Source organism: Streptopelia decaocto (genome assembly GCF_964273445.1).
Source record: "Streptopelia decaocto genome assembly, chromosome: 5".
NCBI classification, from domain to species: Eukaryota; Metazoa; Chordata; class Aves; order Columbiformes; family Columbidae; genus Streptopelia; species Streptopelia decaocto.
In genome coordinates, this window is record NC_138659.1 from 7,885,286 (window position 1) to 7,902,717 (window position 17,432).

The 17,432-nt window shown below is 45.4% G+C and overlaps 1 protein-coding gene across 5 annotated transcripts; it reads left to right on the plus strand.

Moving 5' to 3' along the window:
• The first annotated feature begins 2,264 nt into the window (after nucleotides 1–2,264).
• On the plus strand, nucleotides 2,265–11,396 carry LOC309439619 (uncharacterized protein). Of its 5 annotated transcripts, none has more exons than XM_082052393.1 (6): nucleotides 2,265–2,451; nucleotides 3,303–3,419; nucleotides 4,007–4,193; nucleotides 5,115–5,188; nucleotides 7,778–7,854; nucleotides 9,333–11,396. In XM_082052393.1, exon 6 carries the CDS (start codon nucleotides 9,446–9,448, stop codon nucleotides 10,610–10,612), a length of 1,167 nt encoding a protein of 388 aa, XP_081908519.1. In that variant the 5' UTR covers nucleotides 2,265–2,451; nucleotides 3,303–3,419; nucleotides 4,007–4,193; nucleotides 5,115–5,188; nucleotides 7,778–7,854; nucleotides 9,333–9,445; the 3' UTR covers nucleotides 10,613–11,396. The 5 variants fall into 5 exon arrangements, with proteins under 5 accessions (XP_081908519.1, XP_081908518.1, XP_081908517.1 ...); XM_082052392.1 differs by lacking the exon at nucleotides 3,303–3,419 and adding an exon at nucleotides 8,561–8,667; XM_082052391.1 differs by lacking the exon at nucleotides 3,303–3,419.
• Nucleotides 11,397–17,432: the final 6,036 nt, after the last annotated feature.

The window sequence follows — 17,432 nt, forward strand, 5'->3', positions numbered from 1 at the left end:
AACATCCAAATTTAAAAAAAAAAGTCAGCTCCCTCCCCAAATTCTCTCTGATGCTAATTATAGAAATCTCAGCTCTCCAGCAGATGCGTCAGTCAACAGAGGGTTTGGCTCTTCTTAGAGGCTGAAGCTTTGGAAAAATATACTGAGGATGGTGCATACAACTGGGAGATGTGGCAGGTACATGCTGGAGGTGAACACTGAGAGTTCGGAAATGCGAACAGTTTTCAAGGTCTCCGATTTTAAATCATCTAACAGTAAGCTGTCAAGACGTGATGTTTTCATAGAGTTGGCACCAGATGTTATTTTTCTTTTTCCAGCTAAATTGAGAGAAGCATAACGAATATTCTGGGTTTGCTCTGAAACCATTACAGGACAAGTTCCTGGACTGTACATCAGGGTTGCTCCTGCAATACAAGTGCAGATCTTCTGTCAAAGTTTCAGCCTGATGATGTTTCTGGCCGTTAGGATGAAACCCCAGACTCTGTACCCATCACAAGAGAGGGTTAGAATACGGTTGCAAATTCATTCCAGTGCTGATTTTTATTAGGGAATCTTATTAACATAATGCATTCTCTTCCTGAACAAGAAAGCTAGAGGCATTTCTTTTTCTTCTAATGCATTTTAGAGGCGATCTGACATTTTCTAATGGCTCTCAGGTATGTATAATTCAGCCTGTTCCATGTCTGCATTTTCCAAAATAAGAATGAAAAATTGAGTTCCTGCTTTTTTTGGACAATCATTACTCTCTGTTTTTTCCAGGTTGACCTATAAATGTCCATATGCTGCAGGATATTTGCAGTAGGTGTAGGTTCCTTTGGAGACGGTCTTGTGTGGGAGACAATATGACAGCTCATCTGCATAGCACAGGCATCATACCCCTGACTTGATTTAGCAGAGAGTCCTAGATCTGGAGGCTTCTCCTGTATAGCCTATATATTTAGGGGATTGCTCATATATGCTGTGCGCTCACGCTCTCCCGTGCAGTCATTTCTCCGTTAATCAGTGGGCAGCTTGGCTGGTTTGAGAATAAATCTGTGTGCAACAGGCATGGCAGACCCCAGCTCTGCTGCTGGATCTCCACGCTGCATCCAGACAACCCACCTTGTTAAAAAATGTGTATTAATGAACAGCCGCGGAGATTTTTACATGAAAAACTTTGCGTTGATCAAGTGTGACAGCAGCGATGAAGGCTGTAGTGGTAAACCAGTGGAAATTATGTCCCCAGCCTTCCAAAATGCCGTAACTTTCGATTGGGAACAAGTTGTCCCTGGAATTGTTGAACCTGTGTAAGACTCTTACGAAGAGCAGGGGGGGAATCTCGGGAAGCTGGGATGCAGGTTGTCGGCACGAAGTTGGGATGAGGCACAGGAAGAGGAGCTGTGTCAAACTGCACCTCAGCATCCCTAACCGTGTTACAGTGATCAGCGTTCAGCTGGCAATTAAGGATTTTGTGAGCAATTAAGCATTTATTTTTAGGACCTCCAGCAGACAAACATCCTTCCAACCTGACAGGTGGGTTTTGGAGAAGGATGGAGCAGGTGGGCTTGAACACATAATGGAGACAGGACACTTCTATTCGTTTTGGGGACCTTAGTGCTCTGACGAGGCATTTCGCAGTGTGTAAGTCACGCTGGGGCTGGTCCCTGGCTGTGTCAGTGACACCGGGTGTGGTGGGCGGCGGGGCAGCCCCAGAGCATCAGTCACACTAGGACAGTGACAAGGCTGGTCCCTGACTATGTCAATCACACTGAGGGTGTGACAGGGGCTGGTCTCTGGTTTGGGTGTCACTGGGGGTGTGACAGAGGCTGGTCTCTGCTCTGTGTGTCACTGGGGTGTGACAGGGGCTGGTCTGTGGTCTGTGTGTCACTGAGGGTGTAACGGGGGCTGGTCTGTGGTCTGTGTGTCACTGGGGGTGTGACAGGGGCTGGTTTTGCTCTGTGTGTCACTGAGGGTGTAACGGGGCTGGCCTTGCTCTGTGTGTCACTGAGGGTGTAACGGGGCTGGCATTGCTCTCTGTGTCACTGAGGGTGTAACGGGGCTGGCCTTGCTCTCTGTGTCACTGAGGGTGTAACGGGGCTGGCATTGCTCTCTGTGTCTCTGGGGTGTGACTAGGGCCATGCTCCCGGTCTGCCAGTCACCGAGGCTTTGAGCACCTACAAACCGCCCCAGCTGACGACGCAGGCGCTGCCCGACCGCCGAGCTGCGGCCGCCGATTGGCGGCAGGAGCTGTCCATCAGGAAGGGGCGGGGCTATTGTGCGTCATCAGCCGGGGCAGTGTGGCTCCTTCCTCCCCGCGGCGGTCCCGGCGCAGCATGGCGGCAGCCGCCGGGGCTGGGCCCTGAGCGCCGCTGCCCTGGCCCGGCGCGGGGGAACGCGGCGGCCGCCACTGCTCCGCTTGCGGGGCCGGGACCGCCGCGGGGGGCAGCCCACGGCCCGGCCCCGCCGTTCACGGTGAGGGGGTGCGGGCGGCGGGGAGGGCTGGGCCGCGGATGGTGTGAGCTCCCTCATGGCCATCGCCCTTCTGCCCTGGGAGGAGAGAGGGGAGAAGGGGCTGGGGAGCTCCCCTCAGGGGGCTCTGTGGTGTCTCGGGTGTCGTGCCGTGTTTCAGTCAGAACCGCTCACTCGTTTTCCTTTTTAATCAAAAACTTGCGGAGGGTGTATGTTTTCCTGGGGCACCTCTAAAAACATCCCACTTACACCTAATAAGGCACTCTAGTTAATATTCTTTATGCTGAATGGTTATTAGTAAGTACAGACCAAGGGTTATTGAGATAACTGTTAGCAATTATGAGTTTCTCCTCTAACAAGCTCATGTGCGCGTTCTGTGGCTTTTCAGAACTGAGCACCTATAAGGAACACGTGCATTTAACAGACACATGTCTAAAACCATGGCCAGTCTTTGCAGGAAGCAATAGAGATTGGATGTTCTTGCATACGCACCTTCTGTCCTATACCGTAAGGGTCAAGTTGTTGCTTTGCAGACTCCTTTACGGTCTTGCACGTTCAGCACTGGAATTGAGCAGTCAGAGTTGGTCTGGGGGTGTTTGCAAAATCAGACAGTAGTTTTGTATAGAAATTTGCTGACCATCTGGATCAAAATGTTTAAAGGAAAACGAAAGTTTGAGAAACTAAATCATGCCAGAAAATTATTACTCAAGTAGCCTGCTTCATGCAGTCCTTGCTTAGTTTCTTTCTTCCTGTTAATTGTTCCATGTTCTTCACAGCTTGACTCTAGATTTTGTAACTGTGGTTAGGACTTGTTTTCTCAATGGGTTCTTTCTTCCAAATGCATTGTTTGTGAGGTGGCAGTTGACTGGGACCCAAAGACCTTGAAGATCCTGGCAAGCCTCACAGGAAAAAGCTTGTTACGCTAACAGGCTGGAGCTGGCTAGAGGCAGTGGAACGATTCCCTGCTCCAGGTGATTTGAGAGAGAACAGCATCAGAGATCCTGAACTCTGTTTTGATCGCTGTCTCAGCAGGCTACTGCTGGAGTGTTGGCTGCTCGCTTTCCCTCGCTGTGGCTGTAGCTGGAGCGTGGGGTGCAATAAGCTCTGGTGGTGGTCTTGCAGAATTCAATATCTCTAACTGCAAACAGCTGTTGTTAGACTTTCACCAGGGTTCAGTGTGCTAAAGACGGCCCATCCTTCCCCTGTGGAGTTAAAAGTCCAAGCTTCAACCAAATATCAGTTAAGTCGTGTTGAATTTAGCTCCTACTTAGAAGAAAACTACTTGTTTTTTTTGTTGTTGTTTTATGTAAAAGATTCTGAAGCTCTTGGGTATTTAAAGTGTTTGTGACAGTCCTAAAACAAAGCTGGGGGAGAAACCTATGTGGTCAGTAAAAATTCAAATTTGATGGGATGTGATTTTTAAACCCTTCATAAAATATTTTAAACTCCCATTGAGGGAGCTTAAAACTTCAACTCTTTCAGAGGGGGAGTGGTGACTTGATCAGCCAGTGCCGTTCAGACTAATAACAAAAGACCATGCTATGGTTTATTTAAACAGGAATGCCACCTCGTAAAAAGAAATTAAAATCCCAGAGTCTAAGCTTTGCCTTTGATAGAAGAGGAAGGTACTAGGAAAAGCTGATTTAAAAAAAAGAAAGGCACTTAAAAATGGTCTCCAAAGGAAAAGGATTTTGCACAAACTTATGCCAATGAAATGGAGCTGCTCAGAGTTCAATGGATGGCAAGTAAGTTTGCACTTTTTAAAAAATTGGACAGAAACATGAGTGTAGAGTCTATTCCTTAAAACAAAATAATAATAAATTAAAAATTACTCCAAAATGGATCTAACAACAGATTACAGATACTGATCTGACAGACTCTTTCGCACTTAAAACACAAAATTGAGGTAGCGTAAAGAAAAAGATTTGAGATCTGTATACATGTGTTTGGAGTATAAATGTAGGATGAGTACAAAGCACCAATGATGTAATTTTAATAGGGATCACATATTGTAAAAGATAGGTGTTTCACTTATTTTTTTGCTTCCTTCCACTTGAGGATTACAACCTGTTTGTTTTGTGTGCTGGAATAAATCATCAAGGCTGATGGGAAAGGCTCAGAATGCAGAATTTAATGAAATCATGTGTTCATAAATACAACAGATGAAATAGCAGGCAGACTACATTCTAAATACCTTGGTATTAGGAGGAAAAATTAAAATATCTGGAACTTGATAGAGCTAAGTACATTTGTCTGAAGACTAATGTACATGAGGCAAGACCACCAAAATTCATTTTTTATTTTAGGTTAAAAGGGAAACATTAGTAAAGTGGCCTGTTCTTCATTACTGAAAGCAAGAGGCTGGTTTTGGGTCTGTGCTCATGAATTTTATGACTGTGTTGACACTTTTGTCAGTCTTAAGTGTTGGGGTGTGTACATACTGGTTTTATTACCTTGCCATAGGAGCCCTTTTCTGTCTCATCTTGCATCAACAACAGAAGACGCGATGCACTGAATAGAGTTGCCCTGAGTCCTTGATCTAGCCCAGGAGACACCATTTGGAGTGTTCTGCATTATTTATTACTACTAAAGTCTTTTCAATTAAACCGATGTCTTAAATGCTAACTTTGCCTGGCAGATAATGAAATTTTTGTTTCTTTTCCAAGGAAGCTGACATGAAAGAAGTCAACCATGGGAGGTCCTAGGACTTCGCACTGCCTGTCTCCACAATTGCTAACAAGTAAGCACTGTATGGTGGATTTGATTTCTGTTAACAATGGTTGTCGCACAGGTGAAGAACACTCAGGTGGTTCCAGACAAGCCTCAGAAAGGGTGGGCTGCAGAGCCAGTCTGCAGCTGGAGGAAGATTACTCGTCACCTTCTAGTCTGGGTGCATCCTGCTAGATCTTCAGTCCGACAAAAAATCCATCTAGAACTGCAGCGCACTGAAGAGGAGACCTTTGAAACTTCCTACCAGAAGCACAATTCAACCAACCCGAAAACTCTGACCTGCAGTGTGAAGATGAATGTTCAGAATGCTTTTCCCCCAAACACTCTGAGTAACCTCAAGAGAGGATAACTGAGGATCATGAAAGCATCGTCCCTATTGATGCTTTTGAGGATGAGGAGGATCTGGAACCCACCTCTGCAGATACTTTGATCATTTCTTACACAATCCCTGTGACGAACACCATTGTTTGCTGACATGAGGCCATTCCTTTGCAACTGCAGGAGGAAATACTGCTGTTGTATCAGGTTGAAGTCTACAGAGATGTGCAGCTGGTGGATATGATCAGGACTAGCTGGACTTATCTGGGTATCTCCACTTCTAAGGTTGACATCTTAAATTTAGAGCTTTCATGTACACGTGATCTCCAAGTTACAGTGTTGTTGTCTGTATTATCACCACCCTCTAGGCTGGTTTTGCGGGAGTGTCACTGGCCAGAATGACTAATTCTTCTTTCCATACATCCTCTCATGTTTTAATGCATTAGTTGTAATAAACCATGATTTGGATTTTTAGAAACTGGCCATTTATCGCCTGCACCCCACACAAGTGTGCCTGGCTGTGGAGATACTGGTGCTGAATGTGCTTATATGTCACTGGAGTCTTCCTGACGAGAACTGATGAACCCAGGGGAGGGTTGTGTCCTTGTCCTTCAGAAGGGAGGTGGAAGGGGTAGGTGATTTGTGTGTCTTGGGGCTAGGTGGAAGGAAACCTTTACCCTGCCCAGCTACTGCAGTGCAGTAAGAAACATCTAAGAATTTTATATTCAGAAAAACTATAATAAAAATAATGAAAATGATCTGAGGTTTTTTTCCTAGTTTGTGAGAGTTGGAATGATGGTTCTTTCTCTGCAAGGTTCACCGTCCTAAGCAGTATGTGGTTTTCTCATGGATTCAAGGACTGTTGTTAAAGGAATGTTGCTAATTTATTTTTTAACTGCCTCATCTGAGGAAGCTGAACTGCCACTTACTGTGCTCTCGAAAGTGGCTTGCTTTTTCTGTGTGAAATGAGTTGGTACATTTATTTTCCTCACCCTCAGCTCCCAGCAGAGTAGTTTCTGGTTTCATGTTCATTTTTAGAGATCTGTGAGATCACCAAAAAGCAGAACATTGGATGTTTTTATATACTACATTTGCATATTTTGCTAGTAATGCACACTCTTGTTCATTTTTAATTTCAGTTCTGCATTTGGTGTTAATTGCAGAAGCCCATTTGCAAAAGTGAGAGTTTTGTTTAGCTGTCCGGTGTGCAGTGCGCTGCAGCGTTACGCGCGGGAGCAACCTCTGCAAGATTGCACAGTGATGTTGGAAAGTAGTTTTGACTGTGGAAAGCAGAGGACTGGTCTGTGTGATAATGAAGGGACAAATGCAGAGTGCCAAGGTGACCGAGTCACTGGTTGAACAGAAGCTGTTGGGAGTTTCCCATCAGTGCTGCTGTGGGGATTGCACCTTGGATGGCCCGTGTTGAGCAGTTATTTTAATGATGGGAATGTAAAAATGGACATGCAGGAGTGAAATGGGCTGGCAGGGAGTATGAACAGGAGGGAGAGCTGCAGAGCCATAGAAGAATGAGACGAGTTTCAGAAATTGTGAGAATTTCTGCTCCATATTGGTGGGTTATCAGCTGATAAAGGCATGGAGGGGAGGAGCCTGAGAACACCTACAGACTCTGTACTGTGGTTTTGAAAAAGGCAAATAGCATACTCAGATGTATCGGGCAAAGGACTTCCACTAGGAAGTAGTGATGCTGTGAAATGCCCTGGAGAGACTTGGCTAAGATCATCGAGAGGTTCTGGGCACTTGGGGTGAAGAAATATTAAAGTTGGAAGTGAAGCACAGAAGTCAGGGACATGGATCGAGTCTTCCTGATGAGCAAAGCCTGAAAGTGACTCCAATCGCTGCCAAACTTCCATGGGAAGATGCGCATTTATTGCTATTTAGGGAAGAAAAAATGATCCCCCCCCTGTGAATTGCTGCAGGGCAGCGCTTGACCCCATGGGATGTCTCCCCAATTCCATGCTCAGTGTTGCCAGAGTGGGGGCTGGTTTGGGGGGGGTGGTTTTCACCAGGTCCCTCCCCGCTGCTGGCACTGCCGGCCACTGTGGGCCCGGCCATTGTGCTGCCTGCGATTGCACCGAGGAGAAAAAAAACCTTAATTCCTTTTTATTTATTATTTTTATTTATTCTTTTTAACTTTACAGCGGGATTTCAATACTCCCCCACCCCTGTGGAAACCAGACAGGCCTTTGTCCATGAGTTTTAAACCAAGCAAGGCCAGCCACCCTTGAAAAGTTTTTTGGTTTTGTTGTTTCTTTTTCTGCAGCCAAGGCACTCGCAGATGAGTTACACGGGTTGGGAGGTGGTGGTGTGCTGCTGGAGGTGCTCAGCCCCTTGTAGGAGGTAAGGAATGGTTCCTGTTCTTCTTATTAAGTCAATGGTAATGGTGAAAGTTGCGGGGAGGGAGGTGTGATGGCTTGAGCCATTCTGTTCCAGGCAGTGAGTAATGAAGGCGACTAATTCAGCTTGTTTTCCGTTTCACAGTAATAGAAAGCACAGCGTGTGTCTTGAATGAAGCTGGGCTTTTTGAGATGTGAATAAGACCTTTCACTTAATGCGTGTTGCTATAGTGCCCTTATAACTACTTAAACTTACTGAAACTAAATAGACAAGCTTTATATTTATGTACACATGTAAATGCAGAAATGTATCCACTTTTACATACATGTTTGTATAGATATACGTGCTCATATTCCCAGAAGTCTTACCCAAACAAAACCAGTCGAAGCGAAGAAACAGTGGGGGTAAAGACAATACGGCAAAAGTGGGTGTGAAGGAGAAGGTGGGGATCGGAGGAGCAGCCAAGGTATCTGTCAGGATGGGAAAAACACACTTTGTGAGGTTAGAGTAGCAAGTCTAAACCTGAATGTAAGTTTAAACCAAGTGGGTGAAAGCTCTTTGTGGAGCTGTTACCAACAAACGCTGCTGAGACAAATCTAGAAAAGCTTTCGCGAATCCACGCTTTGGTAGGGCATAAATGAAAGCATCTTCTTCACATGAAAGTTTGTGTCTCAGGTATTTCTGACCAAGCGCTTATATTTTCTGCTAGTGAGGCTGGTCTGCAAATGGAGTTTACTCAGCTAATTTGAAGCTGTTCCAGTGTACCAGCTCTGGAGGGAAGTACAAACTGTGCTTTGAAGCCTGGGAGGATGATTAGTAAGCTTTCTGGACAGCTCTTTTATCCCTTTCCTTGCATATATCTTCTTTGCATGGTGCTAGCTGGTAGTGGCACAGGGACCCCAAATATCCTGACAATTACAATAATGCTGGTCAGGATGGGAGGCTAAAGGTGCTCTTGAGCTTTCCAGACCTCCCCTCCAGACATTGCTTTTGGTTTTGGTTGTTTGATGCAGTTTCTGGGTCTCATTGTGTTACCTATCTAGTTTCTGAACTAAAACACCTTGTGACTGCTGCTCCTAGTTTGTATTTAGCAAGGTAAAAACAAGGATTGAACATGAATCTTTGGAAAAAGACCTGTGGTGGGAGCAGCTGTGGTGTAGGACTTCACCTCAAGTGTTTGCACCCCAGAGTTATGAAGGTTACTTTTCTGTAGGTGAATTTAAAATGGAAATTGTTTATCAATTTATATTTGTAGTGAAGGCTGGATTATGGTAGAGGATTTAACTTCTTTAAATGTAGTCTGTTTTGTATGCTGAAGGCATATTTTCTAGATACATAATAGTAGATGATTCTGTTTCTCCTACTGAATAACTAGTAATCTGTCCCATTCTTTTAATCAGGAAAAAATCTTGCCTGTCATAACTTTGTCCTCTGTTAATATCAGAAGAAATCACTGATGAAATAGGTATTTTATTTTCTAGGGAGGACCACGAAGAGAGCTGAGAATAAGATGGCCTTTACTGTGAAAGACCTGAAGCTCTTGGTATACACATCATCGATGAGCTGCAGATGAGCACAGCGTGCGCCTCAGAGGATGGATGCGAATGTGGACTGGGACTCTGAGAATAACATTTGTTACACAGGTGAGAAGCGTTCAAATTGTTCCAGAAAGACCACTAAGCTGGTGGGCCACACGTCTAGCCTCCAGAAGGAGGTAGACATGAATTACTCGCAGACATGCAGTCCTTGGTGTAACTCTGCTGGACCTTCAGGTAAGCAGGAGCTTCCTGCAGAGTTGTGTTGGGAAGACAAAGAAACCACTGAGATCTATTACCAGAAACAAGGCGAGAGTACAGCTGGGATATTTCCCCCCACCAGTACCAACTTTGACCTGCAGCGTGAAGATAAAAACTTACAGCAATGTTCTTCTGAGCAGCCCAAGAAACCACGGAGAAGACTGCGTGATGATAATGAAAACACTGTTCTCGCAGCTGTTTTTGGTGAAGACCGGGAGCCCATCTCTGGGGAAGCTTTGTCATATCGGTGCAAGAAGTGTAGTTCTTCTTTCCAGGGTATAAGCGAGCTGCAGGAACATAAGCGAACCCACCTCGTGGAAAACTCATACCGATGTCCCATCTGTGCCAAAGAGTTCTTCCGTGCGGCAAATTTGCGAATGCACAAGCTCATTCATTCCAGCGACAGGCCACACAAATGTCCAGAGTGTGACAAGGGTTTCATTCGCACAGCTGATGTCTGGAGGCACCTGCGCAATGTGCACAAGATCGAGCGTTCCATGGTGATCTTGGGAAACGGCATGGCCAGGAACCCGTGGTCGGTAGTGCACCGTAACCAGCACACCGTTGAGTATGCTGACCAGCCTTGTGCAGAAAACCAAAAATCTGAGGAAGACGACTATAAACCTTATGCTTGTCCAACGTGCGGCAAAGGGTTTGAGAAGCCTAACCTGCTCTCCAAACACAAGGTGATCCACCGGCAAGACAAGCCCTATAAGTGTCAGGAATGTGGCATGGCGTTTGTCCAGCTGCTCAGGCTGAAAAGACACCAGCAGACTCACTCTGGGGAACGTCCTTTTTACTGTGAGGAGTGTGGAGGGACCTTCACCCGGCTGGCATCGCTCCAGCGCCATCACCGCATCCACACTGGAGAGAAGCCCTACTCTTGCAGTTACTGTGGTCATTGCTTCACTGAATCAGGTACCCTACGGAGGCACGAACGCACTCACAAGTTGGACAAATCTTAATTTTGAAGTTTACTCATGATTGTGGTTTCCTTGGTTGCTTCTTACCTGAACGAGTGCTGCTCGGTTGGGCTGGAGAAGGCACCGCATGTGCTCTGCCCAGTCCAGACCTGCTTCTCAGCAGCGGCTGTCAGGGAACACGGCATCACGAGGATCTCTGGAACTTGTAGAGATGGCACTTGCTGGCATTAAACTGGCTTTGTATAAAAAAATAACCTAATTATCACTGAGTAATGAAATGAGAGGCTTGTAAAGACTGAAATCACTCACATGTGCTAGTGCTGTCTCGGTTTGCTGAACTGATGTTGCATCAGCTTGAGCTTTTTGCAAGGATGCACGGGGTATGAGACTTTCCTCTGCAGTCTTGGTCACTGGATAAATTGGCCCTGCCCTCTTGAGTCTGATGGCTCTTTGGCACTGGCTTTGGAGATCCTGTTGTTGCAGGTCTTTGCTAAATCAGAACAATCCAGAGTTGCCCCTCTATCCCTTCTCTCCTTGCTTTCTGATGAGTTTTTCTTTCCTTTTTTTTTTTTTTTTTTTAATTTGGAGGAGAAGTGTCATGTTGGTTGGTTATTTAAAAAAAAAAAATCACAAAAGAGTTCCTCAATAAACTCAACAGTTACCAGCTGTATTTCATAAATGTTTCTGTCCAAGGGAGTACTGATCCCTTATGCACTTTGGCGTGATTAGCTGATTGTCTGTTAATAATGGAAAGAGTTTTATTTTCGCTATGATGGTGCGTGTTCTTGGGGTGAGAGATATGAATACACTTTTGTCTCTGATGGAACCACGTACTCTAAATCTGTCTGAGTATTACAGTAGTATTTGTTTAAGAACACAAAATTCAAAGAGTAGGAGAAAGACCCAATTTAAGCCACTTTTGCTACTCATTGCACAGGAGTCATCTTCACTTAAATGTTTTCTCACATAAGGAAGCTTCTGATAACAAAACGGTGTTCTGTAGTGTGTCTGAGTACTACCCAAAGCGTCCGCTAGACTCTTCACTTTGATTTAGACTCAAATGGTGAGCAAAAAATAAAATCCTTAGAAACGAGCCCTCCAGACTCAGGCGGGTCCTGCTAAATACGCCAAGGCTGTAACTTCCAAAGGGGTATGTATCACCTCAGTTATGTCAGTGGGGTTCTTTAACTTTGAAACTTAATAATGACACTTAATGTACTGTTAACTACTGTGGCAGACATATCCAGTTTGTCCTTAAGCTGCAGCCCTAATTTCCTTTCTGTGTCAGAAAGCTTTGCTGCCTTTCCCCTGCCAGCTGCCATAATTTCACTAATTTCTTTCTAATGCGTTCTGCCGTTTAACAGGAAGTTATGCAGCAGGGTGAAAGTAAACCTTTGGGATAATGTACCTTTACGTTTGCTACCAGGCTATTTAATGTAAAGCACAGATTATGCCATTTGTTTGCATATTTCATAGAGAAAAAAAAATATGACTGTTGCGTTCCCCTGCATTTCTGCGCAGCTATGAAGTCCAAGCTCTATGTCTCAGAACTTGGGCTGAATGTGATGTCGTTTGTGGGTGATGGCAGCTCAGCACCTTCCAGAACAGCTGGGCACGTGTTTCACAGTTGTGGATACTGTGGTGTTTGCTTGGAGGTCCTTGGCTCAGATCAAGCTGAACTGCTGTCTGCAGCAACACTTCGGCTTGATTTTGAACGGGAGACTAATTATCCTGGCGTCATGAACGGGTTGTTTAATTTCATCCTTCTAAAAAGTTTTCAGATGAGGGAACTGGTTGGCATCCCACTATTTAGGGATGTGTTATATTATCTCTGAAATGATGTACTTTTGTTATGCAGATATCTCTGCCGGGATGGTTCTGGACCCTTCACTACAGCTGTGAGTGAGACTCCTCCAAACTCCCCTCTGCAGGTAGTTTCAGTATGGTTGTAGGTTTCTGAAGGGCTTTTGATGGGGCCCTTTAGCAAAGGGTTGGTCTTATCTGAGGGCTGCTTTGCCTCTCAAAGAGGAAAGATCTTCGCATGGAAAAAATTCTGTCTGAAAGGAGATGGTGGGTAAATCATAAAATCACACAATGGTTTGGGTTGGAAGGGACCTTAGAGATCATCTAGTTCAACCCCCCTGCCATGGGCAGGGACACCTTCCACTAGACCGGGTTGCTCAGAGCCCCACCCAGCTTGGCCTCGAACATTTCCAGGGATGGGGCACCTACCACCTCTCTGGGCAGTCTGTGCCAGGGCCTCAGCACACTTGTGGTGAAGCAATGATCTTCAAGAGAGGTCTGTGGGGACTGCGCTGCTCAACACAGTCTGAAATGACCTGGAGAGACAGCAGATAGCAAGGTGACAAAGCTGTTCCAGAAGCTATCATGCATTAATTTTTCACCCTCATCTTCTACATGTTGAAGCTGTCAGCTACAGTCTCACCTTTTCGGCATCCTGCTTCTACCCCAGGTCTGCGGTGCTCTTGCTGTTAGGGGGTTTTGATATCCAATTAAACTGCAGCACTATGCACGCCTTTATGTTGTGTGACTGTTCTACTTAGACAGTTGTGGTAATTGGGAACATCTAGTTATTCTGCTTTTTGGTGTTAGCACTTGGTGGAATTTGTACCTGTAAGAGCATAATGGTAAAAGTGTTTTGAACAAAGATCTGTTTAATGGGAAGAGTAAATGGTTGGTGAAATGAAAACTACTAGGCTTAACTAAAAGGTTATTAAAAAGGTATTTGTCTGGAAGGTTGACTTGCATATAAAGTGCTTGGATGTGTGAAAGGAGTAATTAGATGTGTGACGGTTTCCAGGAAAAGCACGTTGAACCCTCTTCAAAGAAACTACCACTAACTCCTGGGCAAGCTATGGGAAATCCCTTGGAGCTTAATTTAACCCAGAGATTGTCACTCCTGCACTTTACCTTTTTTCTATAAACGTTTGGAAATCTCTCCCAGGCCTTGATGCTCTCCTGGTGTCAGTCTGAGTTGCTGATAGCCTACAACAGACATGGCCAGTCATGGTTGAAACAGAAAGGGACATACTGAGCAGATATACCTGCTGTACAGCGTAGCTTCCTTAGAGAGGTTCTGAAGTGTGTGGTTTCAGCAGAAGTAATTTTTCATTTTTCAGAGTAGCCGGTGTATCTGTCAGCTCACTCACATCTGTGGAGGCCATGGAAGAAGCTGTTCCCGTTGATGCTGTGCAGAGGACTCACTCATGGGTTTCATTGCCTGGGCCTTACAGGAAGCACTTGGACACAGGCACAGGGCTGGAGCGCTGAGCTAGGCAGGGGATCCCGATTGTGTGAGTGCTTTTGATCACTGGATAGTGTTTGTGAACAGTGAGATATAGAAATATCCTTGGCTCTTTGCTAATTTTCCAGTCCTCTCACTATTGCTTCTGCCCAACTCGTTTCCATCACAGGAAAATTATCTCAAGACTAAGAAGTTACAACAGCTGCAGTGCTGCAGACTCCCAGCCCTCACTGGCCTGGCATCACCGGCCAGTCCTTGGCAGCTGTGGTACTGTTTTCTTACTTTGTTAACAAAGGTGTTGCATGGTAAATACCCCTGTGCTTGTGGAGTGTGAATGTAGCACCTTGCACAAAGGACAAGCTACTCCTGTACAGTCTCTCTGCTCCTTTGCATACCATCATCCTTCTCTGACACTATTCACCTTCTCCCAGCATGGAGGAGTCTGAAGCTGCAGTCTTTGATGTAAACAGGGAGCACTAAGCAATCCATCATGTGTCAATCTGAGCAGAGGACATAGAAATCTCTGGAGTGGGCAGCTTTTATTTAAAGTGAGGCTTCATCATGTGATGATCTGTCTCTGATCTTGTAAAGTTCCTGTTGGTAGAAGGAGCCCCATTGGGGTTTTCCTTCTTCTAGACTGGAAACGAACAGTGGCTGAGGTCTCACCTACAATGAATCATATTTCACTAGGTTAACATACTGGAAGTAGAAAGGAATAATGTTTTCATTTTGGTGATCCCAGCTGTGTCTGGTGCTTTGAGAACTTAAAGAATTGTGGGCCTATGCAAGGCTGGAGTCATCTTGAAAAAGCAGCCCCTGAAGGAGAGCTAGGACCAGAGTGCAGCCCACCTTAGGGACATGGTTTAGAGGTGGACTTGACAGTGTTAGGTTAACAGTTGGACTCAGTGATCCTAAAGGTCTTTTCCAGCCAAAATGATTCTGTGATTCTAAACTCACTGCAGGATGCCTGTGCTGCTGAAGTGCCCTCCTGCTATGTGGAAATGTCATTTTCCAGAGGAGTGTGTGCTGGTGCTGGTAATGGCTTTCCTGTTGTTTATCTGCTAGAAGAAAGCATCAGACCTATCAATTCCTTTTCTCATTAAGGGTTTTATCTTAATTGTTGCTTAGGGCTTCAAGTCTGAAAGCAGGAGTAGTTATTTGTTCTGAGCAGGTCTGTTTCCATACAAACTACCAGGACACACTTTGTTGGCTCTTCAGGAACAGGTCCCTGGGCTCAAGCCACACACAGATCACAGGATGGTATCCTAGCCACCAACTTGTCATTTAACACCTATTCCTGGTAACTACCAGGCACATCTTAAAAAGAAACATCTTCCTCGATGTAAGGATGTTCTTTGTTGACTCTGGTGAGTTTTACCATGAAAGAATCAGCCTGTTTTGCTGGCCCACTGGCCCAGCCTCTGTTTTTCTGCTTGAAAGAGGTTGTGCTGATTCTCTTCTTCCTTGATACCTTGACCGTTGTTGGTGCTCCTGCAAATACTGCTGGTGGTGTCAGCAGGGATGGTTTAGTGACTTCTGTGGCTTCTGTTGGATTGCCTGGTGGACTGACAGCAATTTAGAAAGAGCTACTAAAACCTGAGGTGTCAGCAGTTGTTAGAGGATTTGGTCTGAAGGCTTTTGCTTGGTAAGAAATGTGAGTGATGGATGACATGTTTTCTTTGCTTGGTAAAGGGAATTGGGAGAAGTGACAATACAGCATTCGATTTCCCAGAACCCGAGATTAAAGTGGGACCTAACTGACCTTCCTCATGGGACCTCTTGGGAAGATTGCTAGTATGTATGTCTTAGTACTCACATTTAAGAAGCTCTTGGACCAGTTGTTAGCTAGATTGTGTATTTATACCTTACTTATTAGCAAAGAAGATGAACTCACTTGTAGAAGTCTGGCTGTACAAAATGGTTTGCCCCAGGATACTGAGAAATAACAAAACAAAACAGGAAACATTGACTTCTGCATTGAGGAGAGTCTGTATTCTGTAATGTGGTTCCATGCAACCCCGTGCAAGTGTTTTTGCTGGGTGAAAGCTGACCTTGCCAGAAAGCTCGGCTGTGTTTGGGGCACTGTGGCGGAATCTGGGCACTTACACCCCACTGCCTCAGCCGCTGGCACCAAATCCAGCGGACTAGGGATGTTTTTCACATCGTGCTTTGGGAGGTGCTTCCTTATCAGAGAGCTGCGAGATTGGTGGCCTGTGTATTCACTTGAGATGTAACAGCAGCTTTAAAATAGCTCCAGGACACGGGAGTGCATGTAAACACAAAGGGTATCCCAAATTTTCACTACATTATTTCCTTTTCTGTTTGTGTACTATGACACAGCATCCAGTTTGTAATGATCAGGCAGTAATCAGTGCAAGAGTGAAAAATAAAGCTTTAATAGGTTCCTCATATCCTTGACGGCTACAATACTATTACAATACAAGCACTTTTTATTATAAGCGCATTTATATATCTTCATTTACAGATATAGTTACATGCCTTCAGTAGCACTGTATGGCCAGGTGGTCTGGGAGCAGGCCTCAGCTCTTCAGCAGGTTTTTGCCACCATAAAGGACAAAATAAGAAATCCAGAAGCAACATGTGGGACGTCCTCCCAAAGCGCAGGGGTGTCACGCTGGCAGCAATGTTGGTGGGAATGTCTCACCCACTGAGGCGGCAAGGTGACAGACCTCTGCCCCTCTCCAGGCTGGAAACAAGGACAGCTGTCTTTTTGGATGTGCACCCTCAAATTGATGTGATTTCTTGATGCCGTTGAGATAGAAGATAGCCAAGTCTGAGTGAGGGGATTCCTAGCTTAATCTGTTTTATTCATGTTCTAAAAAGAGGGAAGCAGTTTTGGGGGGCTTTTAGCAATTACCAGTGTGGAGCCTTGCTGAGTGCATTGTGCACTCACCTGTCTTTTGCCATGAATTCCTTTTTGTTGCACAGTTTGCTATAATTGCTTTTTTTGCTTCTCTCATCAGGGAACACCCTTGAGGAGGAGTTTTAGGTGTCGTAAAGGTTTTGTCTTGGGAAGATTTTGCTGACTCACTTCATACAGACCTATAAAACATGACCACCACCCCGGCAGTGGAAATGATGGAATCAGCCTGGTGTGCGCCTTCCTTTTTCTTCCAGACTAGTCCCTAAACCCGTCCTGGAAAAGCTGGTGTGCAGGAGGTCAGACAGGCTGACGCAGAGTGATACAGACTCTGGAGCAGCACATACCCACTATGGTTCTGGGCTTCATCCCTCCTTATGGGCAAAGGGGATGCTCATCCTAAAACCCCACAGAGCCCTCTTCTCCCTTCCAGAAGACCAGTGCTAAATGCCAGCCCAGGGTATACTCAGCCTCACTGTGCATAACAGAGACTAAAATCTGGGGATACTCTGACTCTGGAAACATCAGATATTTCCTGTAGTAGTGTTATCTCCTGCAAATGAACCTGGCGTAGCAGAAGGGGTGGAAGGAAGGGCCAGAGACAGGTGCCATTGGTTGATGGGCTGAAGTGTAGGCTGGAGGTAATGATGAGGGCCAGGGTGACTTGGGGTTGTGTCAAGAAGCGTGAGGCTCATGTGAAGAGCATCCTGGGGCTT

What these genes read in the sequence shown, in the direction of transcription:
- LOC309439619 (XM_082052393.1), top strand. Translation starts at nt 9,446, where the DNA reads ATGGATGCGAATGTGGACTGGGACTCTGAGAATAACATTTGTTACACA.